This window comes from Terrapene carolina, unplaced genomic scaffold (assembly GCF_002925995.2).
Source record: "Terrapene carolina triunguis isolate 2854851 unplaced genomic scaffold, T_m_triunguis-2.0 Scaffold18, whole genome shotgun sequence".
Classification (NCBI taxonomy): domain Eukaryota; kingdom Metazoa; phylum Chordata; order Testudines; family Emydidae; genus Terrapene; species Terrapene triunguis.
Window position 1 is genome coordinate 9,092,348 of NW_020664369.1, and position 26,929 is coordinate 9,119,276.

Here is a 26,929-nt window from a genome sequence, read left to right on the forward strand (position 1 = left end):
ATATTTATAAACACTCACTGTCTTATGTGAAGTCCTCCAGTGTCATTTCCAAAAGTCCTGCGTAGCTAGGCTCGAAGCAATCTTTGTAAGGAGTCTTTTCCAAGACCCGTTCTCCTACAGTTTTGATGTAGCCAAATTTTGAAAATACTCTCGCCATATCAGCTGAACCAGTTGGGACACTGAGGATGTGAGAGGCAGCACGGCTCAACGTTGGAAAGTCAATGCGGTGGATTTTCCAGAATTCAAGTGGAGTGATGGAGTGGCTGTCCGGAGAAGACATTGCCATGTAGGCACAGAATTCACTTTTTAGTTTTGCATTTTCTTCATTCGAAGCCACAAAGGGGGAAGTATACTAGCATACTCTTTAAATTTATCAGCTGAGGCCACACTTTTACGATGAGGGTCAAATAGCACAATGACTTTTCAATATGGTTTGCCGCGAAAAGCTTCAGGGGATATATTGCAAGTGACAGTAGCTTCCCACTTCTTTGACAGCTCTTCATAAAAACTTTGAAAGCTTTTGTGAGGTTGTCCTGCTCAGTGACTGGCAACATAGACATGAAAAGATTTGTTTTTTTCTGGTATCTCCCCAGATGTGCTTTTGCAAGAAGTTCTGCAGAGATATTGTTAAACAGAATGCCATACACCTCTGTATTAGAAAAAGTGCCGTTTGTTAAAGAATTGGATTCCAATTTCTTCTGTGCTTCATGTAGTGGCTGAAGTGTTTCAATCAGGAATTTGAATTTTGTACGAAGGCTTTGCCTAATTTTTTGCGTAGCCGCTTGAGATTTCAGCTTTTTCACTGTTGAACTCTCTGTGATTTAAAAGTCACAGTAAGATGCTTCATACCTTCTGAACACTCTGTGCAGCCAAACACAGACTAAATCATCTTTTTGGTACAAATGGAACTGGAATGCTGCATTCAAATGCGATCTCTTCACAAACATCATAGAAGAGTTTTTTTGTTTTACTGGAATGCTTGAAAACTGTACCAGCATCTATTACCAACTTTTTAAAATTAGCCATTTGAGAACACCTGTTGCATGAGAGAGAGCAACGTGCAGCAGGTGATATTGGCAAAACAAACGAAGCAATTCAGGTTTTTCATTCAGCTTCACATCTTGTGTGAACTTTGCACAGTAAGAAGCCAAGTCAGAATTCACTGTTGCCACATCCTTCCAGGTTAGTACATATTCATTTAAAGTTTTACTGACATAAACTGAAACTATTTGACTGTTTGCAGACTTACGAACTCCAAATCTGCCAAAATGAGTACAGGCTTCTCCACAACAAAAATCAAAAAATAAGTCCAATATTATTGGAGGATCTTCTTGTGAGAGTGGTCCCTGAAGAGGGGCCGGGAAGGGGGTTTTGGAGGAGGTGGAGAAAGCAACTTGATGGTGTTTCCAAAGTGGATGATATCTAGTACACACTTGTCTGATGCTATAGCCCTCCAGCTATACGCAAAGTATGCTAGGCTGCTACCAAAGCAGACTTTGGAAACAGGTGGGTATGTCACCATAGTTAGGTAGCAACTCTTGAGCATCCCGTCAAAAGTAAACTTTAGTCAGTGGATGAGGTTGGGAAGCTGTTATACAGGTGGATGGGGAGTCATATGTTGACCTCTGCACCTTTTGACACTTGTGTGGCAGTTAGTATGGTTTTTGGTGGTAGAAAGGCTGTGGAAGAGATCTTGGCTTATATACCTGTTTATCTTGCTTCCTCTTTAGGGCCAAGGTATAAATGTCCAGGCATCGGAGTGTTATCCTGGAATCTTTTAACGAATGCAAAGATTCATCTGGTTTCTCATTATAGAGGTTAGTTTAATAAAAAGGCAAATCCTCAGTGGAGTTCTGAACCTCCCTGGGGAACTCTGAAAAGAAGTCATGACTCTTGCTGCATTATTTTGTGGTCACTAAGATTTTGTTGCAGTATTGGCTGCATCCACTACAGCTTGTAGTGAGGCTTTAGCCACACTTCTTGCTTCCTCAACAAGGGCTTGGAATTGGGCTCTGTTCTCCATGAGGATTTTATCTTTGAAGTCCAAGAACTTCAAGTAGTTCATAAAATCATATTTCGCTAACAGGCACTTATAGTTAGAGATTCTGAACTGGAGGCTGGTGGATGTAAATACCTTCCTCCCCAGATGGTCCAGGCATTTAGCTCCCTTGTCTACAAGGTTATTTTTAGGATGTTTCTGCCTTGATCTTTCCATGGCTGTTTGTACTGCTGTGGAGTTGGGGGCAGGGTGGGTGAAAAAGAATTTTGCTACTTTTACAAGCACAAAGTAACATTTCTTCGTTCTTTTAGAATAGAGGTACAAGTTACTGGTGTATGCCATAACACTCTAGCTGGCTCCATAATGGCTTCATTCATCAGGAGAACAACCCAATTGGGTCCAGTGGGCTGCAGGATATCCAAGAGCTTGTATTGCCTATCTTGAACTTCTTCTAATGAAATCTGAAGTTCTGCCACTCCCCTCTGCAGTAGTTCTTGATGTCAGCTATGGTGGGAATGGTGAAGATGGGGCAATTACCTCATTGGGTGAGGAAGATGATATGCCTATTGGTACACCACTGGATCTGGCTCATCATCTTCCTCCTTCGCATACTCCTGCAGAGCAGTTGCTGTTGTCTTGGAGGAGAGGGTGATGTGACTCTTTTAGAGCACACGGATCTGGTATGCCAGTCACAAGGAATTTACCAAGGAATGACAGTACATGGATGACAATCAAATGGTCACCAAAATCTTCAGTGGCAGAGTAAAATCACCAGTGATGGACACAGATTGAACATCCAGACAGACCGTGTTAAGACCTTATCGAGAGATCAACCTAGCTGGCACTTGGTCTGCAAGAAGGCTATTTTCCCTCTGAGATTTGCCTTAATGATGATGATGATGATGATGGCAATGATGATTAATCTCCTCTTCTAATTCAGTGCAGCTCAAACTCTTCCCGATCTTTTAAATAAAACTCATTTTAAAAAAGAAGGTAAAATGAAAGTTATTTCATAATTGTTCTGGCTATTTAATCTACTTAGCCCTGAAAGCTTTTATAGAAAAATCTGGCAGAGTTTGTCCCTGGGCATTTGGAAAAAAATATATAAAAATGTTGGCCAAGGTGGTCTTGTAGTTGGGTGCTCTCTCTTCTGGAGTATTTGCTGGAAATTAAAGGATTTAAGGTCTTCAAGTGTGAATCAGGTTTGGTAGTTTATTTAATAAGATCATAGAATCATCGAAGATTAGGGTTGGAAGAAACCTCAGGAAGTCATCTAGTCCAAGATGCAGAGAAGGACCTGATCTTCATTTGAATCAGTGGTTGGATTACACAAATTGAATGTTTATGATATTCACCTGGGTGCTCCTAGGAGCTGGGGAGAAAGCTTCCAGGTGCTCCTACCCAAGAAGGGAAAGTAACAGTTTGAGCTAGTCTCTAGGGTGCCCCTGACTTTGACTTGGAGAGCTCCAGTAGGACAGGGAGAAAGCAGTCAGATGCAGTGGGGCTATGATATCTTTCACAGAGCTATGATGTATATTTTTCTAATTATACTTAATGTGTCATTCATCTTGGTATCAATGTGTCTGGATGGATTCCTGATAATGAAAAGAATCAGGGTGCAGTATAATTCCAGAGATTTCACTCTTAAATTGCAACAGCTACTATGTCTAAAAGTGAAATTATATTAGCATTGTATTTGGAAATTCTCAAACAAATAATGAATAAAAGAAAGTAAACTATTAAGGGACTGATTTCACTAATATGGTGAAGAGGGATGAAGAAAAGAACACTCAGACTCATCCATGATTAATTTGTCTTTTCCTTTGCTGGCTTTACTTCCTTCAGAACACCACCTATACGGTATTGTACTAAATACAGAGAAGAGTCTGAGTCACAGAGTCTGCATATGGATCTAAACTTTTTTCAACATTTGAAGATGGTTTGATTTGGAGTTTTGGCCTAGACCCATCTTTAATTAAACACGTACCATTTCCCATATGTGTCAATTGATGGAGCTATTACCTTAGCTATTGAAGTATCTTATACATGCTAAACTACCTTTTAAAAAAGGTAAAACACTACAGCACTTTACAAAAGTTTACACAAATTTTAAAAAAAGAAGAAAATTAATATGTAGACCCGTTCAGTTCCATTTGTCTCATTGTGTTTAGCTATTTAAAAGAAGTCTCTGATTTAGATAACTTTAACTTAGCTGTCAATGAGCAACAGCGGAAAAATGTCTAGTAAATTTTTGTCAAAATCCAGAAACTTTGTTTAACAAGCATGGCAAATACTTAATAGGCACCCTTACAAGTGACAGTACCTCTCTGCTGTACCAGTTCAACTCCATAATTTTCTTAGAGTGAAAAGTTCTGCATGGCTAAACAATGAAAAGATGAATAAGGATAAACTGTAAGTAATTTAAAACTTCCTTAGCTGATTTAAGATTGTCCACTGATGCATATTGAGAGCAATGCCTCTGAATTTGAATATATAACTTTATACAGTAGGTTTTGGAAGTCTAGTTATCTAGATTACCACAGTACATAAGATGACATTTGCTGTAATTACAGAGTATACTGGATCACTGGTACCAAATGTCATTTCCTTGTCACATTTCTTTTTACCAAGCAGAAAATATCCTTGCTCCCCTTGAAAAAGGAGCTCACATGAACCAAGTACCTATTCATATTGGCAAGTTTTTTCAGAAATGACTAGTGATTTGGGGTTTTCAACTTGACAGATCTTAAAAAGGCCTAATTTTTCAAAGGATGAGCGCTCAGCTGTTTATGAAAAATTCAGGCCCATATAAGGATGTCTCCAGTTGGCCACCCAAAATCACTAGTTACTCTTAGAAATATTTGCTTCTCTTTCTTCTAGATCTTCTATGCCAAACTAGATATGTAGGTACATTTCTTCTATGTTGGTGCATAGAGGAAGAGCTTACACCTGAACATCCTTAAGTATCTAAGGGGTTTGCCATCTCAGAATCTTCAGATGACACTTCAACAGCAATGAACATACAACAGGAACAGTCAAACAGGAAATCTGTAAATTACCTAGACAACCTAGAATGATCCAGTGATCTTTTGTAAAGTTATAGCTCTATCTCGCTCTTAAAAAAATAGCCTGTGCTAAGCTTGATTGGAAAGGTTCTGGATACACAAAACACAAAGAAGTTAACAAGACTTATTGTTCCTCCATCTGTCTACAACAGTCCCAAAACAGTATTGATGTATAAGGGTGTTGATAGCATTTTACAGCCATCTAAAGTATCCTTCTGTCTCAGATGAAGCCTGCACATCCGTTCTGCAGTAATTGGCAGAAATGTTCACTAAACCTCATGTGACAGCCTTACAGATTTCTAAGAAAGGATGCCTTTGCCCTGGTTGAAAGGGCTGGAAGGTATCTGACCCTTCTTCCTAACTCCTCATTCAAAATTCTCCTAGAAGGTTCACTATCCTCCTCTGACTATCCAACTATGTCATCTTTTTTGCAACTATTTTAGACTATAAATTCTCAGGGCAGGGATTATTTGTATCTTGTACAGTCCCAACAGCGGTGTCAGTTCTAAACAAAACATCATCATTAATAAAAAAGGTATCCTTGGGGTTGATCTTTTTTCCATTCATTCAAAGTTGACTTGCAGGATTATTGCTGAGTTCCCATGGAACAAAGAACATGTCTGAACTCTGCTGTCCTTTTCAGGCAGAGCCAAAGAACTTTTGACATATCAGTGTAGTCTGGATTGCTGGGGTTCTTTTGGTTAGCGCACAGGTTGAGCATAACTACTGCTTAGCTCAAATAAATGGAATTTGTGCCTTTTGGTCTCAAAAGTGGCACAACTGAGAACGAACCATCTTGCAGAAATCTTATAAAATTTCCCCCTACAAATCAGAGCCTGCACTTCCTCAATTCTTTTGGCCAGACAAAGAGCCTCTGGTGGGTCTCCTGACTGCCATTTTATTTGTACTGTGAAGTGCCTAGCATACTTCAGGGAATTATAATAAATAATGGATATTGTTCTTCTATTTCTAAACTCCCAATAGGCTTTTCCGGCCTGCTCCCCACAACCGTTGCTTGAAGATGTTGTTTCAGGACTCAGCTTCTCTGGCAGCTTCTCCCCTGGATGCTAGTTGCTGCTGAATTGAAACCTTACATACTTTTGGATGCACAATGACATCTGTTGCATAAAGTCCTCAAAGGAAATTATGGGAGAGGTATGTATAGCATGCTGTATTTGCTGTAGCTTATGATTTATGTTAGAGTGTTTTAATATTTACATAGATTGATGTGAACTTATAATTAATGTAGTTGCTAATGAATAAAAAGCAAATAAAAAAGCAGTATTGAACTGTAGTGGATAACCCCCCCCCCCCCCCCCAATGACTTTAGGACAATGTCATGACAAAAATCTAGTGAAAAGGTTTTAGAGGTTTAAGGTGCTATGACACTCCTAGAATAAGCTTCCCTTCATAGGAACATAATGTTTCAGACCACTGCAGAGCCAGGGGAAAAAATCTAAATTGAGAGACATGCTTCAAGCAGCATATACAAAAAATCATCACTAATTTTGACCATAAAAACGGGCCAGATTTTGAAGTGAAAACAAGCGTGTGCCACTTTGGTAGAAGACAATCCATTCAGTGAAAGAACAGAATAGATTGGAGAAACAAAAATTTATCTGAGAGGTCAGCCTTAGGGCACTATGCACTACAATGCTTCCTTTATAAGATTAGGTTTCCGGAACTAAAATTATCAATGAAACCTTATGAGAGATTTTTGAGAAGCCCAGCCTTTCCAGTGGACAGTACCAGGGGGACTGCAGAAGAAGCAGAGAAGGAAGAGCAAAGTAGCTTGCTGCAGAACCTCAGAACCTTGAAAGGACAGCTCCTCAGCTGGAAGAACTATCTGTTCAGAGCAGAGAAAACATGTAAGTAATAATTACAGTACATAAAAAGAAAAGTTAAAATGGAAATCTTTAATGGAGATGCCATCTTTCAGTTATATTGTAAAATATTTAGACAGGTGTCCTTAGAAACAACACTGAGCTGATACTGGACATTTGGGGGAATTTAAAGTATAAAAGGGCATTCATGGCAAGAGCACAACTTGGGTATCATCGTAGTGAACGGGCTTAGAACTGCAATTACTAGAGTAACCAGTGACAGCATGTACATATTCACTTGTCCTGGTAAATAAAGTATTTGATATTTTTGAAAGCGTGTGTGTAAGATAGGTTCAGATGCTTATTACTGTGCAGTCTTAAGAACAAGTTGCACATGCCAAGTCAAAATTTTGCAAGACAAGACCATTGCAATATGCTGTAAAACAAGTTGTTGAATAATAAGCTGTTTAGGTAAAGTGTTGTTTCCTATGGAAGTTTTGGAATTTGCAGTCTGAAACAAGATGACATTACCTGTATTTGTGAAAATTATGAGATAGCCATTGGCTTTAGTTAGCTATGGATCAATATCCAGCCTCAACCCCCCCAAATCTTTTTCTTCAGTTATCAGTGGTACAAATCCACAACATTATGACAAACGCCATGGTTTACCCACTCCATTTATGGTTACGTGAGGACATTTTAGATTTGCTGGAGTTTAACTGCAGGTAGTGCCCAAATGAAAAATCTCAAAATACCCATTCCAGGGTATGAGGCTTCACTAGAGAGTATTTAGTACTCAGGCTGTATTGAAACCTAATATATTCCAGATATTATGGAGTTTTATGCTATCTAGATGACAGAACCTTGTTACAGAGGTAAAGAGGGAAGTTTATTTATGGAACTAGACACCTGTGCTGAAACAATAAATGATAGGTTTCAATTACATATGAAAAAGAAAAAATGTCTTTTTCCAAATTAGTTTTATTATTTAGAGTCATATGATTGACACAGAATGCTTACAAACTCTTCTAGAAAAAAATGAAGTTGTGTCCAAACTTATTGCACCTAAGAATTTCAGAATTTATATTCTTTTTAGTTCTGTTTAATTATTCTGGATAGTTACTAACTAGCTGTCTACAGTAATAAACCCACTGATAGCTGCTAAAAAGAAAAAGGACAGTACAGTAAAAGCTGTGTTATCTGGCACTTTACCAGCCGGAAAGCTCTATAAACCAGCATTTCTGATCTTCAATGAAAGTCCAGTTTATAGTCTGGTTGGTGTGGGACCGGCAGGCACCTGGCTCTGCATGGCTCCCTGGAAGCAACGACATGTTCCTGCTGCTCCTAGGCAGAGGGACAGCCATGAGGGGTTCACAGTGCGGCGGGTGTGTGTGTGTGTGTGTGTGTGTGTGTGTGTGCAGGGTTGGGGCATGGGATGTGTGTGTGTGTGCCCTGAGGGAGTTTGAGTGTTGAAGGGGGCTCGGGGCAGGGGGTTGGGGCACAGGAGCGGGTGTGGGGTGCCAGATCTGGGCAGATCCCCGCAAGTGGCAACCTGTCCTCCGCGCGCTTCCCCTAACCCACCCCGAGCACTGGCCCTGCAGCTCCCATTGGCCGGGAACCAATTTTAAACTACACAAGGAAATCTGACATCTGAGGATTTTGCTCCAATGAACTAAGGAAAACTGTTTTGGAACTATAGTTACTTTCCACCAAGAGAGGGAGCGGGGTTAAAGAAGTAAAACAGACTGAGAAGGAAGCAACTGCAGGTCCACGGCATCAAAAGAAAGAAACTCTCAAAATAGATGTTAGTATGTTTTGCTAAGCTCTTTTTTTTTTAATCCTTGTGATATGTTATTTCTGTGAGAGTTAATATACTTCTTTGTGGCATAGTCCATTTTATTTTTAGATGGTGATTTGGCCTGTATAAATAGTATAAAGCAAATGCCATCTCTATATTATCTACACCTACTAGCTCAAGCACTAAGCTGACTCACCAGGCCAAAATACACAGGTGCCCCAAGCCACAACACGGTTACCCCACCAGCCACTGTGGCTGAAGAGTTTGGTCAACTAGTGGTTGAACTCTAAGCTTTATTTAATGATGCCCCTCACTCTGCCATGTATCAAAGTCAATCCATTAATGCTTGGCCGCCCCTTCACTGTCCTCCAGTGAATCAATTTATTCTAGTCCCACAGAGTTCTCTCCTGAGACTGCAGAAGGGAACCCTCCCAGCTCACATCCAGGGCACCCCAAAAAAGGAAGCAGTGGTCTGAAGAGCAGGGAGGCAGCCCAAGCAACTATGGCAGGCACCTGCCTACCATTCCAGCCGAGGACTATTATATAGGGGATCTGAATAAACCCACCTCATCAGATAAAGAGAGACTGCTGCCACTCTAGAGTCCTACTGCTGGAGTGGTTGGGACTCACCCATCGCCAGTGACCCGTTTCAGAAATGGAAGACCAAGACCACCCGCCTCCTTCTCCCCCACCCCTCTGGGGAACTGTACACCTTAGCAGTGGATGCTGTCTTTGGCTGAGCTAATATTGACACTAAAGCTGCCTGCAGATTTAGGAAGACGTCCCTGAGGTTTTATACTCTGGTAAAATAACTGTCCAAATGAGCAATCACAAATGCAAAAAGGATATATAAAAAAACCTCAGATTATACCAAAGTTGATGATACTTAGCCAATAAATATTCCTACTTGCCCTGGATGAATGAATGGGCGGGTGAATTTCCACAGCTATATTCATAATTCTTTTTGACTGCACTGTGTTTAAAGGGAGTTCATGCTAGGTATGTCTCTGAAATGCATATTAAACATAGCACATTCATTATGGGTGAATCTGTTAATCCTCATTTGCAGGGACAAACAAGCGAAGTGCTATATTCCAGCACTAGCACTTAATAGGGTCCCCTTGTTTTAAACTCAAAATAAGCCACTGACTTTTACAGGACAGTGATATAATCCTTGGCATCTATTCAAATTTCCAGGCTGTATCCAGAGCACATTGCTAATTAATGCAAGATCAAGAAACTGCTGATACATTTGCTTTCAGTTTAGAATTACTGGCATTTGATACCTCTACCACAGGTATAGATTTTAGACTATAAAAAAGGCAAGATGGTACCAAAAGGCCTATAGCACTTAAACTTCCAAAGAATAGCTAAAACAGGGGGAAAAAAAATAGAAAAAAAAAAAAGCTCTGGTGTCCAATTTGAGCTTCTGCATGGGGGCAGGGGGGGGGGGAAGTGAACCTTTATATTTTTATTAAAACGTTTGGTCAGAATAACTGCTTCAACAGCTTTAGTTACAGAAATGAGCTCTGATTTTAGCATGATATCAGGAACACATCTGCCTGGAAATTCTGACACATTCTTTTTGGTAACAGTTAGTGGTTAAAAGAAAAAAGTTACAATAACCAAATCCATTGCTGCCCAAAAGCCAAACAGGATTGAAATGAGTGGATTCAGCAGAATGTGCAGTACACTTGGTGGCGATGTTCAGCTCAGATACAGAACTACTGAATGCACAGTGTGAGAAAAGTCAACAAGCCTGAAATGTGTTGCTTGCTACTCCAACAGGCAATCCTTCAAAGTGGGCTCATATTTTTGTTTTCCTGCTCCTAATCTGATAACAGAAAAACTAAGATGACAACATTTTAAAACCAGAATTTCTTTCAAGAACTCAAGTGCGAAAGTGACTACAGGAGAAACATAAAACTGAAGATTAAAGACTATCAAGTGTTCTCTCCTGCCAAAATATTAAATCCTAGTATCAAACTCAGTCATGGGCTACATCCTCCTGCTTAATGTACTTATCAGACTCCTATGTCAGACTAAAATTCGGCAGAATTTAAAGCTTTCATGTTTAAAAAAACAAAACAAAAAATAACTCTCATGTTTGCAAAAACCCTCCCGATTGGGAAATGATACTATGCTCTTTGACAGAGTCTTCAGAACTGGCCGAAAAAAATAGCAATATTGAACATATCCATTATTGGACACAGTTATATACAAATTAAACTTCAAATAAAAGTATGTGAACAGTAGCAATTTTGTAATTGATTCTCAACATGTTACTTCAACAATGCTATAAACAATACCTATATTTTGCATGTTCACTATATTCTTTTCTGTAATAACTATTTAAGAAAACCAAACACATTTAACAAATCAGGCAGAGTAATTAGTTCCTCATAAGCACTAATGACATCTCCATTAGCAATTATTTTTTAAACTATTTGTTCACCAAAAAGTGGCAAACATTTTACCAACTCAAAAGTGGTCAAGGCAAATTTTGACAAATTTTGTTGAAAAATTTACTTCCAGATGGATACTAAGTATGCAAACTTCATTTTGAGAGGACTAGTTTTCAGTAACTGAATACAGGAAAGTCTGGCCTTCTCGGCCTTAGCAACAACACAGCTAACATAACATTATTTTGTAGGTTATCCAACATACAAGTCACACATTAGAAACAAAGGCCCTGATCCTGATCTTAACTTTATGCATGTGAGTAGTCCCACTAAGTTCAATGAGACTATTCATGTATGGAATTTAAGTGGTTATAGGATCAGGGCCAAAATTAGGAACAGTATTCGATCATAAGGTCTTCTGTGAAATGGTTTGTTAATTTGCTCTCATCATGCTAATACAACACCACTTATGTTACCATATTAATACCCATACTGTATGATACTCCCTGCTGACACTTTGCAACTCCAGCTGCAGTTCTACTTATCAAGAAAAATGACAAATGAAAAGAAATGGAGTAAATACCAATGAATCTCTAATTCAACATTATAAATATTTGGCAGTGGTTAAAATATGTGCCCCTATAGTCCACTTCTACTAACGCAGTTCATAATCCATCTGAGGCACGGGGCGGAAACTAACAGTTTCTAGGGTTATTTAAATGCTACATCTGCAAACAAAACTAAAATTAAAATAAAAAAAGCCAGCAAAGGCTAGACTAGCTCAGCAAAGTACCCTGAAAAGATAGCTTAGGGATGCAACATTAACAACTAGGTCCCAATACTTTATTTCACTATGCAAATGATATAGAAAACCAGGACTATCACAGCAGTCTTCAGAAAACACAGATCAACAGGATAAGCTGAGATAAGAACATGCAATTTATGAATATGGTTTATTACCATGGTTACAAGCTTTCAGAACAGGCCTCTGATTGGTTGGGCTGAGATTTTGCAGTATATCTGTAAAAGCAAGAGAAGAAAAGAAACATAATACAATCATCTATTAACTTTCAGAGGTGTAACCATATTGCCAAGTAGATTTTTTTCCCTTCAGGTTAAATATTTCTGGGAGCAAAGCAGTAAAGTATCTGACTCAATGGAGAATGTTATGACTTTTTCTTCCGATTTAATTATGCTACTATACACCCAAAAGAGATAAGGCACATATGTTTCTATAGAAGAGTCTTGTCATAACAATCAGGCTATGTTAAGTTCAGTACATTGATTTGCAAAGTGGTACTGACATCAGCCAACTGGAATGAGCATCTCTGTGAAATTTGTCATTGCAAGGAGAAGATTACGCATGCTGCTGGGACTCTAAGGAGTTCTAGCCTGCAGCACACTGCACTCATGATACATTTTTTAAGCAAAAATGTCTTTCTATGTCATAATTCCTTAGAAAGTAACATGAACAGGTATAATAGTCACCTTTAGGCCTTGGTGTCCGTTTTCTCCGGTCTCGGAAAGCAGCACCTGACTGCAAGGCCTCCAGCAGGCTATCCATCACTCCTGTCTCATCACCCTCTGTGAAAAGAAATGGAGGGAATTCCATCAGACCCTCAGCAATGTTACCACAGCAATGTCAAAGCATACATGAGAGTGAAAAAAAAAAAAAAAAAGCCTTGTGCCATTACTAAAATTAGCAATTTCAAACTTAGACAAGCCTTTAACTTGCCCATAAATCAGCTCTCTCATAATGAAATCAGTTTCATTAGCGTCTGTACTGCTGTTCAGTAAAGTGGACCAAACTTTATTTGATTCACTTCACACCACTGCTTTCTGTAGTGAGATTCAATACTACCTTCAAATGGAATATGGTTCTATTTATGTGTGTCTCTCTGAACCCCATAGGAAACCACAACCCATTGTGAATCAGACATTTCACTTGCAGAAAGTGGTTACTTTTAGGGAATCAGCTCCTAGCATAAAATCAACAAGTTGTTTAGAACACATTTGTTACTGAAATTCTGTTGTCTGAGCTGATAGCAAAATTTTTATTTCCCTGTATACTTTTGAGAGTTTGTCCCCCCCCCAAAAAGATTAATCACATTAGACAAAAATGATCATTTGAGTCACTGTTCTATAAAATCAAGCAAAACTCATTTTTCTGCATGAAGCCAATAGAATAACACTGGACTAAAGTGAACATGGACTACAATGAACATGTTCATAGCTAATGTACAGAAACCAGCTTCACTCTCTCGCTTAATAAACTGTGTCCATATTAAATAATTTACCAAATTTAGAGTATTTCTACCTAACATATTAGACACAAAAACAATGTCCCATGAGATAAGTATAAATGTTACCATAAATGAGGTTACTCATTATTTGTGTACATGCATTTATACCAACAGTACCATGAATACACTTGCTTCTATTATCAAATAAATTCATGATTAGAGCAATTTTTACCTTTCCTGTCAAGTTTACATCAGAGCAAACCAACTGGTCTATAGAGCTGTCAAGTTAATGACTGAAAGCCATCTGCACCAACCTCCACTTTACTTGGAAACCTCTAGGAATGAGTGAGTTTGCCCTGGAATAGCTAGATGACACTACCATAGACATTCAAATATGAGAGGCACATCTTGCCCACGAGAAGGCAGTATTTCACCAAATCCAGAAGGCTGGATTAGCAGTGAAAATGGAGAAGCATAAAGTACAGAAATGGCAAAGGTATCTTACTTGAGACACCAAGTTGGAAATAGGAATTTCACTCAAGCCATCTAAGATGGAAACTATAAGAAACAGCGCCATTTCTCAAACTAAAAAAATGGGCCAAATCTTTTATTCTTATATTCATATATTCCAGGGCCAGAAGAGACCACCATCTAATCTGACCTTCTGTATAACCAGGCCATAGAACTTCCCCAAAATAATTCCAAGAGCATATCTTTTAGAAAAAACATCCACTCTTGATTTAAAAATTGTCAGTGATGGAGAATCCACCACAATCTTTGCTAAATTCTTCCAAAGGATAATTAACCCAACTTGTAAAAATATGTGCCTGACTTCTAGTATGAATATGTCTAGCTCCAATGTCTAGCCACTGAATCATGTTATCTCCACTCAGTTTGAGGGGTATGAACAAAAATGTCTGGTTCCAAGAGATAAGTTGTTTGGGGCTGCATTCCAGCAAACAGAAGAGAGAAGCCTAAGAACTAAAGAGGACACATGAGTTGGTGGGCTGAGATTTAAATATGAAAAATGCGATCTAAAAGCTAGGTATCATCATCATGATGTCTGGGATCCTAGATTCTAACCTAGCCCAAACTTTAATATCCCCTCTACCCCCCCAAAAATCCTCGAAAACAAACAAAAATACCCCTCTTAAATATAACCTCTCCTGATACAGAGAGAAAATCACCACTTCACTAATTTAAGAAAAACCCGTGCATTTAAAAATAAAAATAGGAGATATAAAATGTTAGTTTTCCAGCCTCACAGCTAAGTAAAACAGTCACTGCTTCAACACACCCATTTCAAATTTAAATCAATTATTTCACAAATATTCTTGTCACTTAAAAATTCTCTGTGGTACCAACAATACAAATAATATTAATATGGGGGCCAAAGATCAATCAGATTAATAACAATATCTGGGCTACACAATGAATTGCATTTATTTTGCACTACTGGGCCTTTCACCTGCATTTTGTGCATTAAACAATCTCCTGCAAGACTACTTATAACTTCAAATAGCTGTGCGAGATTAGTTTCCTTTTCCCCCAAATGCGGACATTCCCGCCAAAGTTACACTGGTCTGAAGGACAGGACAGGCACTATTCAGCTGCAGCAGGTTTAATATCCAGTACTACATGTCTGTTTAGGGCTAGAAACAAAGATTTCCATCTCTTCCTTACAATATAGCACTTGCTACGGACCTAAGATACTAGTCCTTAAAATTGCAGAATTATTATTTGTGGGGAAGTTATTTAGTTATTTCTACAGCTTTATTAGTTATAATTTTCTTCTTCATCTGCAAGGCTAACAGGTAATAAGGGATCCTATGTTTACAAGCAGAGGGATATGAAGAGAGAAGTACCAACTATTTATAAGACTAGCTAAAACATTTAAAAATAGTATTCCTGTATGCGGCATACACAAATGATGGTGAGGAATGGTATATAGGTTTTCTTGACATGCATTTAGGATCACTTGCATAACCCACTAGTGGTTAGGTCCATTATAATTAACATGGCAATCCCAAATTCATGACAAATAAAATCTTCTTGCTACAATATATTCTACCCTTTACCTTCTCTTATATTCAGACTCCACCTGATTTCATGTGATTTTCTTAGATATTCACTTCTGTGACAAACACATGCTTGATATCAACACAAAGGTGAAGCTCTTGGAAAACTTGAGGCACAACCTTTCAGTTATTTGAGTTACAAAGAAGAGGAAAAAAAAATTCTTTGTCATTAGCAAAATTTGTAAATGTTGTGCATACTAGTAATTCAAAAGGGGCTGAACAAAAAAAGCATACCCTGAAATTTGTACCATTACTAGTTACTGAGGAAGAGTTTTGGGGTCCGGTTTTTTTTTGGGGGGGGGGGGGAAGAGAAAAAGAAAAAGTTTATGCAACCAGAAAACTGAACTGTGCATTTTTCATCTCAGAATTTCGCATAGTCTAATGAAGCCCTCACCCTTTTCTAATTTCATGCACAGACAGCGAAAAACCGATTCTGCCTGTCCATCTTGATCAGGGGCCTGGCAGAGACAGGGACTGTTGCTTTCAGGCTCATTTCAATGTAGCTTCTGTCCTTGTCTTTTATGATCTCTCTCTCACCCTCTCGCCCATTTATCTTTTCAAGACCTCTAAAGACTTGACAGTTACTTCGGAAAGTATTAAAGAGCAGTTTTCAAAAAGATGAACTGCAGCATAATCTACTACACTATACACTTTAAATAATTGAATAGGAATAATGTAATTAACAGGAAAAACAACCTTTTGAAGTGTAATTATTAATGCCATTTGAGGATACTATCCATTTTTCACACTTGCATGCAATATATTGTATTTACAAATTAGGCTACAGATCAAAACTTCAAATTATTAGAAAACTAAACCTCTTGTGTACGTTTTTAAAACGCAACTTTTCTAGTAATTTTTACTTTCGTATGGATATATTCACAAAACTAGGTTAACAATCATTACACATAAATTACGAACAGTTAATTTTCTCCATCCAAAACACAGAGTAAGAGTTAAATTTTCAAATTTCTGTGTCTATAATTAGGAACCAAATTTGTATTTTGGCAGCTATTGTAAGTGCCGATTTAAATGCCTACACATGAATGTAGGCAAGTAAATTAGTATGTAGGTGCCTAAATACAGATTTAAGGACCTACACTTATGCAACCAAATTTGGCAGGAGAGATACAAAGTAAATATGTGTAAAATAAGGACATTTAAAATGTTAAACAGAAATATACCAGAAATATTAGTTCTCCATCAGCAGGAATTGAAGAACATGATTGTTATAAACCCTGTATTACAACATGACCCTTCAGAAACTCATAACTACAGATCATGTATGTAAACTGCTTGTCTGAAATTAGCAGCTTTTGGATTAACCAATGACTACTCAAATATCAGTGATACAAGATATAAAATAATTCAGCTAAACAGTCTTAATGCACTGGCATACTGTTATCACATATATCATTTTGAATATGTGTCTGAACATAAAAGCACTATGTTATTATAAGATTACTTGTGGATAGAAATATGACTTTTCACTTTAAAAAAATGCTTTCCCACCTTCCCACAAAGAAACAGTAAAAACAACGTTGAGTCACATTAAGGATGGTAGATGTTCACTTTACCAGACGAATAGTATCTAATAGTGAGGCCCTACATAGAAATATTCTTCCTCATTTAAGGTGTTGCATCTATATCCGACTATCTTCAAAATCCTGCAAATCTTTCCCAAGAAATGCTAGTCAAACTTCAGAACAGCAATTCAGGAATAATTTAACACATGTGCTGTCAGCATTGCCTAATCCAGCTGTGCAGTTAAGAACTTTATCTGAGACCAGGGAGTTAGACTGTCAGTTTCCATTGGGATCTAACTGATGACATGGCAATTAGATAAAGCTCTTTGTTATACTGTAATTAACTGACAGGATTAAACCTCAACCCAGATGATTATGTTAATAAGGCCAACTGAGAACTCTCCAACACCACCTACTCTAAAGAACTCAAAGACCTCGCACATCACAATTTATCCAATAACTTAAGGATATCATTAAATCCTTTCCCAAACAACTCCAAGAGAAACTCTACAAACACACCCCCCACAAACCCACCCAAGGGACCTTCTCTATGTTTCCCAAGATACATAAACAAGGGAACCCAAGCAGACCCACCACATCTGGCCACAACACTCTTGCTGAAGAAATAATGGGACTCACAGAAACCATCCTCAAACCAATTACTGAACAAAGGGCCAGTTTCCTCCAGGACACAACTGACTTCCTCCACAAACTCCACAATATTAACCTCCCTCAGACCACAATCCTTGCCACCATGGATGTCACTTCCTTATACACCAACATCCCTCTCAATGACAATGTAGTTGCCTGCCTCAAATATTTACAAGACAATGGACAACTCTCAGATATCCATCCCAAACACATTGCCAAACTCCATTTCATCCTCACCCATATCAACTTTACATTCAACAACAAACACTTTGTCCAAACCATGGGAACAGCCATGGGTACTAGGATGGCTGCCCAATATGACAACCTCTTCATTGGCCACCTTGAAGAAGAATTTCTGGACAAATGCACTACAAAACTAATGATGTGCCTGAGATACATCAATGATATTTTCATTCTCTGGACAGCGAGCTTAAACTCCCTCATAGATTTCCTTCACAACTTCAACCACCACCACCATCCATTAAACTCTCTGGAACATTCCCACACTAGCATCAACTTCCTGGACACCACCTTCAGCTTCAACAATGGAACCCCACAGAAAACCTTATACAAAGGTTTATATAGGTACATACTATACATTTTTAAAGTGATTTATTTTGAAATCCATGCATCATCACCCTACCTTCCCAGATCCAGTAACCACCTCAAACACTCCAAGAAATCTGTTATATACAGTCACAGAAAGTGCTAAGAGGTAAAAGTCTGGGATATAACACATTTAAACCACCTTCTCCAAACAAAGACACCCCACCAGAGAAATAGATTGCACACCCCTAGTTATCACCTACCACCCCACACTGGAATTTATACTGGGTATCATCAAACAACTACAACCCATACTCGATGGGGACCCCCATTCCAAAAGAAATCTTTCCTGAACTCCCACTTCTGGCCTTCACCCCAACCTCTCCAAGCTCATCATCAGAAGCAAGCTCCCCACAGACCAAGACACACCAACTCAGAGCAACACTAGACCCTGCCAGAACAGATGCAAAACCTGCAGACTTATCTCCACTGCTACAATGATCAACACCCTCCCACAACACACCTTTCAAAATCCATTGATCCTACACATGATATCAAAATGTGGTATACCTCATCCAGTGAACTAAATGCCTCAATAAAACGATGAGGGTGAAACCATGTAATCACACTATGCTCTCTAATGAACTCGCATAGGAAAATGATAAGACATCTCATCTTGTGTGGCGGAACACTTTTCACACTCTATGTCTGACCTATCAGTCCTCATTCACAAAAGAAACCTGCACAACACTTTCAAAAGATAAGCCCGGGAGCTTAAATTTCATTACTCAGCTAGACACTAAAAATCATGCACTGAACAGAGACACTGGATTTATGGTTTATTGCAATAATCTGTAACCCACTAACCCCCTCATTTTCTCCTATGACTGCAGAGGTGTTAATGGATCATTCTACATTGAATCAAGGGTGCTGGAACAGGGCCATAAGGGTGAGGGACAAGTGGAGGGACGGAGAGGGGGTAGGGTCTTGGGGGAAGAGGCAGCGTGGGGGCAGGGCCGCAGGGAGAAGACGCGGTGCGAGGGCAGGGGTTCAGGGAGAAGGAGCGTGCAGGGGTGGGGCCTGGGGGAGGAGGGGCGGCACAGGGGGCAGGGCCACAGTTCCATTGCCAGTGGCCCCCCCACTTATACGAAGCTTTCGCCACTCCTGCCTTGAATGGTCCCTTAGAATATGTGCTAACTAATTACACTAAACAATCTGCTCCACCTTGCATTTAACTGTGACACTGGGAGTACCTTTCCCAGACCAGAAGAAGAGCTCTGTGTGTCTCAAAAGCTTGTCTCTCTCACCAACAGAAGTTGGTCCAATGAAATATATTCTCTCTCTAGGATCAAACCAGGGTGGATTTGATTTAAATCCATGATTCAATGATTAAATCAGGAAGACTCGATTTAATCATGGATTTCTACATAAAAGTACATTCTTGTTGGTTGTTATAACCTCAATACATATTCTTCACAACTCAGAGATAGATATAGGTTTCATTTTTAGAAGGTACACACTATACATTTTTAAAGTGATTTATTTTGAAAACTTTTCAGATTAGTTTTACAGCTATATCAGAAAATAAATGATTGTTTGGTTATTTCATTTACCAAAGGTAATTGAAGCAGTTATTTATGAAGTCATTGGGAGGTGAACTATCTCCAATTTAACAGGTCAATCATTATTTGGAGGATTTTCTTGCCATACTGTAATTAGGAGGAGCTCACCACCAGACAGACATTTAAATAGTTTTATTTAACTATTTCTCACCTCTATATATTATTTAAAAACATTTTTGCTGTTAACAAGCATGTTCTCTCTGGAGACACAAATCCACAGTTTGAAAACTGCAAAACTAAGTATCTCTGATGGTATCTTGTAGACTGGGCACTGAGTCCCACTGGGTAGATAGAAAGATTAACCTAAATAATCTATACAAAAGCTCCTGGAACCCCATGAGGTTGAGTCCCTAATCCATGAACTATTGGAACTCACTTATAAAACTTTTCTTAAACATTACATGAACATATTGTCTCATACTATAGAATTAGAATTTATAATCCCTATTCCATAATGAGATATCTTTGGGCTATAAAGTATTTTAATTAAAACTATCTTTAGATAGGTTTTTTCCTCAAAAAACATTTTATCAAAACAATCCAATTTAAATTAAAAAAAAAATCCGATTTTTTTTTTTTTAAGAATCATTGATTTTTATCCACTCTGGATCAAACCCTTTAAGATGGTTTCTGAGTATTGAATACAATCTAAATTCCTTTTTTCCTCGTTTGGTGTGTATACTTGTATATTTGAGTTAAACATTTCTGTTGTCATACACACAATGGGGAAAGGGGAAGAGATATCCGGCTGTAAAACAAATCCAAGTTTATTTTCCCTACAGTCTAAGGGAAAAAAAATTCAATGGCATAAAGGAATTGAGAATTTTCAAAAATTGGGATAAGGACTGGTGGTTCTTAAATCTTTGCTGTTAGGCTTAATCAACCAAAGTTCTGTATTTTATCATCACATTTCTTTTGGTGAACTTTACTGGTGATAATACAATGAGATTTTCAGAAGAGAGAAGTTACTTCTCAGTAATGGTTGCCTTTCAAGTGCCTTTCACTCCTACTTAGCACTGACCTACTGAACTGCCTTGAAAAGTCGTGTCCTTTGGGGGTGCATGAGAGATTTTGCACAAGGGTGACATTATTGCTCTACTCTAAATAGGAGAGTATGTGTAGAATCAGTCATCTTAGATGTGCTGTCACCACCAATAGGAATGTTGTAAATACATATGGGCAGCAGAAAGATCAAAGGGAAAAACTCTGTATTGCTAATGACCTTGCCCCACTGAAATGGAAGGTGTTTGTGTTGTGAAGGACTGATAGGGATGTGGAAATACACATCCTGCAAGCTCAGAACCAATTTTGGGTGGATAGGGAAGGAAGTCACACTTTTACAAGCAAAGTTTAGCTGTGCCCCCTTAGAAGTACAGCTGCCAGGGCATTGCATCCCTTTTTAAAAATACGACATAAGTTTAACTATAGAAAAAGTTGCAGAAAAGAGAAAAAGATTTTCATTTCCATTATTCACATTATCAAGCAGGGAACCCTAATCTTATTGAGCCAAATCAGAAACCACTCCAGGTACCACTGCTGCTTTCTCAGCCTCTTATTATCTCCTCCAAGAACAAACTTGCAGCTTTAGCCTTTTGAAGAACTGAGTTCTTTTCCTTACTGAACTCTCAGTTTGGTGAGTATCAAAATAAATGTTTTTGCTTCACAGTTGATGTTTGATTGGGATTAAAAAAAATACTCTTTTTCCTGGATCTCAGAACATACATACTTGCTTTCTTTTGATTTTGACTGAGTCATAAATTGAATCCCTTTGCAGCCTTCTCACAGATTTAACTGTGTCTTGGATCTTAGTTCCTAAAGGTTTCCCAATAAAGTGAATGAACGTCCTCTATGATGTCCAAGACAGAGCAGCAGAGACCTAATCTTCTCACTATGTTAGGCCATATCTACACTTGCGAACTTACAGCGGCACAGCTGTACCGATGCAGCTGCACTGCTGTAAGATCACTCAGGTAGCTGCTCTATGCTGACGGGCGAGAGCTCTCCTATTGACATAATAAAATCATCTCAATGAGCGGCAGTAGCTATGCTGGTGGGAGAAGCTGTCCCACCGACATAGTGTGTGCACACAAGCACGTACGCTGGTAAAACTTATGTTTCTCAGGGTGGTGTTTTTTTCACACCTCTGAGCAACGTAAGTTTTGACGACATAAGTGGTAGCGTAGACATGGCCTTAGTCTTGTATCTCTTTTTAAAAAAGGACATCATGGTCTCGGCATGTTTCTAATATGTCAAAAAGAGACAAACCCCGTGGCTATCTGTCAGAGGTAACATTTGCCCAGAATAGTACTATATACTTTGTTGGAGCTTTCACCTTGTGTCAAGGGTTTTGCAAGAAACAACTATGGTAAAAAAAATACGAGATATACAGTACTTGCATTATATTTGTCTTACACAACTGTTAAAAAATGTTAAAGGAACTGTTAATTGCTTCCTCCACTAAATGTCTTTAAATGATAGAAGAAACACATTTATACTCAGACTCAGAAGGCAAACTCAGCTTAAAGAAACAAATGTCCTGTTTCTTCCTTTTTTTTCCCCATAGGAAATCATACAAGTATATGCTTCAGAAAGACATGAGACATGAACACAAATTATAAAACAGAGCAAAAAGAATAGTTAGAAATTAAGTGTATAAAAATTAGTGAGGGGTAGCTAATTGACTAGAGGGAAAATATGAATGAGAACTGGAAAGAATTAAGAAACTGACAGCCGTTTGTGGAAATCAGAAAACATTGAAAAGAAATAAAAAGGGAAAACAGTAATACTTCTTACAAACCTATTAACATTTGCTAAGAAACTAGAGGTAGAAAAAATGTATGGCTAGCCAGTCTCAAGCGATGGTTAGAGTTTTTTCCCATTTTTTTTAACTGATGAAGTCATTCTGGAGAAGGAGTTTCATTTAAGGTAATATAAAAAAACTGATAAGTAACTGAACCTTTATACTCCAATCATGAGAGCACCCTTCTGTTCTAGAGAAAGGCTGAATGGTGACCAAGAAATTCTTTTGGTCCAGATGAACGGGTATTGTATGTACACAATATAAAAATAAGACTAGAGTTAAACAATTACAAAAGGAAAACACCTTACTACAGTAAATGAAAAACAGAAGAAACATCACCTATGTTTACTTCCGTTAAAAGAAGAATTAAATAACATGGGTCTATTTATTAGTAAGTAAGCAAAAAAAAAAAAAAAAGGATATCTGACTTTATTCTAAAAAAGATAATATAATGTCAGAAGGCAGTAATTTGCTGCTGCTTCAATTTTATTAAAATTAGCATGATTACTTAAAATTAAGCAAGCAAGAATTATTTGGCTTCCCAACTACATTTTCAAATATATTGATTTCAATTACCACACAGAATAGAAAGTGTACACTTTATATTTATTTTTGATTACAAATATTTGCACTGTGAAAAAACAAAATATTATTTTCCAATTCGCCTACTACAAGTACTGTAGTGCAATCTCTATATCATGAAAGTTTAACTTACAAATGTAGAATTATGTACAAAAAAATAACTGCATTCAAAAATAAAACAATGTAAAACTTCAGAGCCTACAAGTCTACTCAGTCCTACTTCAGCCAATCGCTCAGACAAACAAGTTTGGTTACAATTTGCAGGAGATAATGCTGCCCGCTTCTTGTTTACAATGTCACCCGAAAGTGAGAACAGACATTCTCATGGCACTGTTGTAGCCGATGTTGCAAGATATTTACGTGCCAGATGTGCTAAAGATTCATATGTACCTTCATGCTTCAACCACCATTCCAGAAGACATCCTTCCATGCTGATGATGGGTTCTGCTCAATAACAAACCAAAAGCAGAGCAGACTGATGCATGTTCCTTTTCATCATCTGAGTCAGATGCCACCAGCAGAAGGTTGATATTCTTTTCTGGTGGTTCGGGTTCTGTAGTTTCTGCATCTGAGTGTTGCTCTTTTAAGACTTCTGAAAGCATGCTACACACCTCGTCCCTCTCAGACTTTGGACAGCATTTCAGATTCTTAAACCTTGGGTCGAGTGCTGTAGCTATCTTTAGAAATCTCACATTGGTATCTTCTTTGTGTTTTGTCAAATCTGCTGTGACAGTGTTCTTAAAACGAACATGTGATGAGTCATCATCTGAGACTGATATAATATGAAATATATGGCAGAATGCGAGTAAAAGAGAAGAGGAGACATAAAATTCTCCTCTAAGGAGTTCAGTCACAAATTTAATTAAGGCATTATTTTTTTAACGAGCATCATCAGCATGTTTCCATGTCCTCTGGCATGATTGCTGAAGCATAGAGGGGCATACAAATGTTTAGCATATCTGGCACCTTGCAAATACCTTGCAAAGCCGGCTACAAAAGTGCCATGCAAATGTCTGTTCTCACTTTCTGGTGACACTGTAAATAAGAAGCAGGAAGCAGTATCGCCCGTAAATGTATATAAACTTGTTTGTCTTAGTGACTGCCTGAACAAGAAGTAGGACTGAGTGGCCTTGTAGGCGCTAAAGTTTTACATGGTTTTGTTTTTGAGTGCAGCTTTGTAACAAAAAAAAAAATCTACATTTGTAAGTTGCACTTTCACAATAAAAAGATTGCATTACAGTACTTTTATGAGGTGAATTGAAAGATACTATTTTTTTTATCATTTTTACAGTGCAAATATTTGTAAGAACAAATAATATAAAGTGAGCACTGTACATGTTGTATTCTGTGTTGTAATTGAAATCGATATATTTGAAAAGGTAGAAAACATCCAAAAATATTTAATACATTTCAATTGGTATTCTATTGTTTAACAGTGCGATTAATTTTTTAAATCGCGATTACTTTTTTTGAGTTAATCGCATGAGTTAACTGCGAGTAATCGACAGCCCTACTTTTTATATATATATTTGAACACACACATGCATGCACATTGGAGTTTTTACAACCCTGAAGCTTACTTTACTGCTCATGCATCTCTGTAACAAAAATTACAAAGTTAACATTTTAACTCATTTAACATTTATTACCTTATTTATTTATTTAGTTCTCATATTTGGATGAGGTTTTAGGATTCATATATAGCACTTCTGAGTATTTATCTACATCTATATTAATATAAAGTCTGAATTTCCCTGGCCTTCAGTAAAATTGTTTAAACAAGAATTCCTGAGCTTTTAATTTTAAGGTTGGTGTAAAATAAATATAAGAACCCTAATCATAAAATCCCAGAAGGCAGAAAATTTTTACTTTGTTGGTAATTTATATTACAGTGGCAATAAACTTAACAGTGTCTTACACAGAAAAAAAATGTACTACACTGGTGCCGTAACGAGTTAAACCTCTGTTGTCAAATAGACTGATGACTTAGTATCTACTACAAACACAGTAGTGAAGTTCAGGTGGAAGTACAGTTGGCAGCTATTTAAACAGAAGTTCAGTCCCCAAATCTAAATTTCTGACACTGTTAAAAAAATATAGCACCAAGAGAAATTTTAAGTGCAGACACATTAAGCAGCCTTCTAGTTCTGTAGGAGACAAGGTGGGAAAAGTAATATCTTCTACTGGACCAACTTCTGCTGGTGAAAAGACATGCTTTCCAGCTACAGAAAGCTCTTCTTTAAGTCTGGAAAAGGTGCTGAGAGCCTCACAACTAAGGCTATGTCTACACTGCGCACCTTACAATGGCGTGGCTGTGCTGCTGCAGCTACGCTGTTGTAAGGTGTGCAGACTAGCCGCTCTTTGTTGCTGGGAGAGAGCTCTCTTGGCGACAAAATAAAACCACCCCCAATGAGGTTCGGTAGCTTCGCCGCCGAGAGAGTGGTGCTTTTCATTGTTAAAACTTTTGTTGTTCAGGGATGTGTTTTTTCACACTCCTGAGCAAAAAAGTTTTAATGACGAAAGTGCAGTGTAGACAACGGCAAAATAGAAGATGGAACAGATTGTTTAGCATAAGTAGTTTAACACTTATTTCAAGAGACCATTCACAGTGAAATGTCCCATTAACACCTCTCCAGTATAAGGGCTTGTCTACACTTAAAATGCTGCAGCATTTCAGTAAAGACACTACCTATGCCAATAGCAGGGATTCTTCCATGAGCATAGGTACTCCACCTCCCTGAGAGGAGGTAACTAGGTCAACAGGAGAATTCTCCTGTTGAGCTAAGGCTGTCTACACTAGGGTTAGGTATAACTGTGTCATTCAGGGATGTGACTTTTTCACACCACTGAGCAACGTAGTTATCCTGGTCTAATTTCCTAGCGTAGACCAGGCCACAGTCAAGTTCTGTAGGAGAGCTAAGTCAAATGTTTACAGAAATAGTTCCCTTCAGACTTAAATTATTGTGGCAACACAAGGTTCAAATCAATTCCAAAAAGAAATGAAAACTACAAAGGAGCTGCTAAGAAAGGACAAGAAATAATACAGTAACTCCTCACTTAAAGTCGTCCCGGTTAACGTCGTTTCGTTGTTACATTGCTGATCAATTAGAGAACAGGCTCATTTAAAGTTGTGCAATGCTCCCTTATAACATTGTTTGGCAGCTGCATGCTTTGTTCACTGCTTGCAGAATGAGCAGCGCGTTGGAGCTAGCTGGTCGGGGCTTGGAACCAGGGTGGACCGGCAGCTTCCTGCTCCTGTAAGTTCCCTGTGTGGCAGCCGCCCAGCAGGCTATCAATTGCTGGCAGTTCAGCTGTCCTCTCCCCACTGCCATGCGCTACTACTGGCCTCTGCCTTGGAACTGCTCCTGGGAGCCTCCTGCTTGCTGGGTGGGGGGGAGGGGAAAGAGGGGGCTTAATGTCAGAGTGTCCCCTTCACCGCTGCTCCTGCCCCCCGCTTACCGAATCTCCATAGAGCAGTGAGGGGACACGACAGGGCTCAGGACAGAGGGAGCTTGCTGACAGCAGCTGCTGTCTCAACTTGCTGATCTACTTAAAAAGGCAATATACTTAAAGTAGGGTCAGCGTACTTAAAGGGGCAATGTGCATCTCTGCGTATCTCTCTGACACAGGGTGTGTGTCTCTGTTTGCCATGCTGTCTCCCCTCCCTCCATTTGTGCTGCCTTGTAGAGTGTGAGGCTACATTAACAACAGTGTGTTAACCCTTGAGGGCTCAGCCGAGTACTAGTTCATCATTTACCAGTACGGCATTCCCTGGGAAATATCCCACCCTCTGA

At 38.5% G+C, this 26,929-nt stretch overlaps 1 protein-coding gene across 1 annotated transcript in view; it reads right to left on the minus strand.

Annotated features, from left to right (window-relative positions):
• LOC112113274 (protein diaphanous homolog 3-like) overlaps positions 1-26,929 on the minus strand; it is a 470,784-nt gene that overhangs the window by 98,918 nt on the left and 344,937 nt on the right. Inside the window, exons 23-24 of the mRNA XM_026652145.1 lie at positions 12,576-12,671; positions 12,048-12,107 (exon numbers count right to left, since the gene is read on the minus strand). Coding sequence (XP_026507930.1) covers positions 12,048-12,107; positions 12,576-12,671 — 156 coding nt within the window. The remainder of the gene's footprint in view (positions 1-12,047; positions 12,108-12,575; positions 12,672-26,929) is intronic.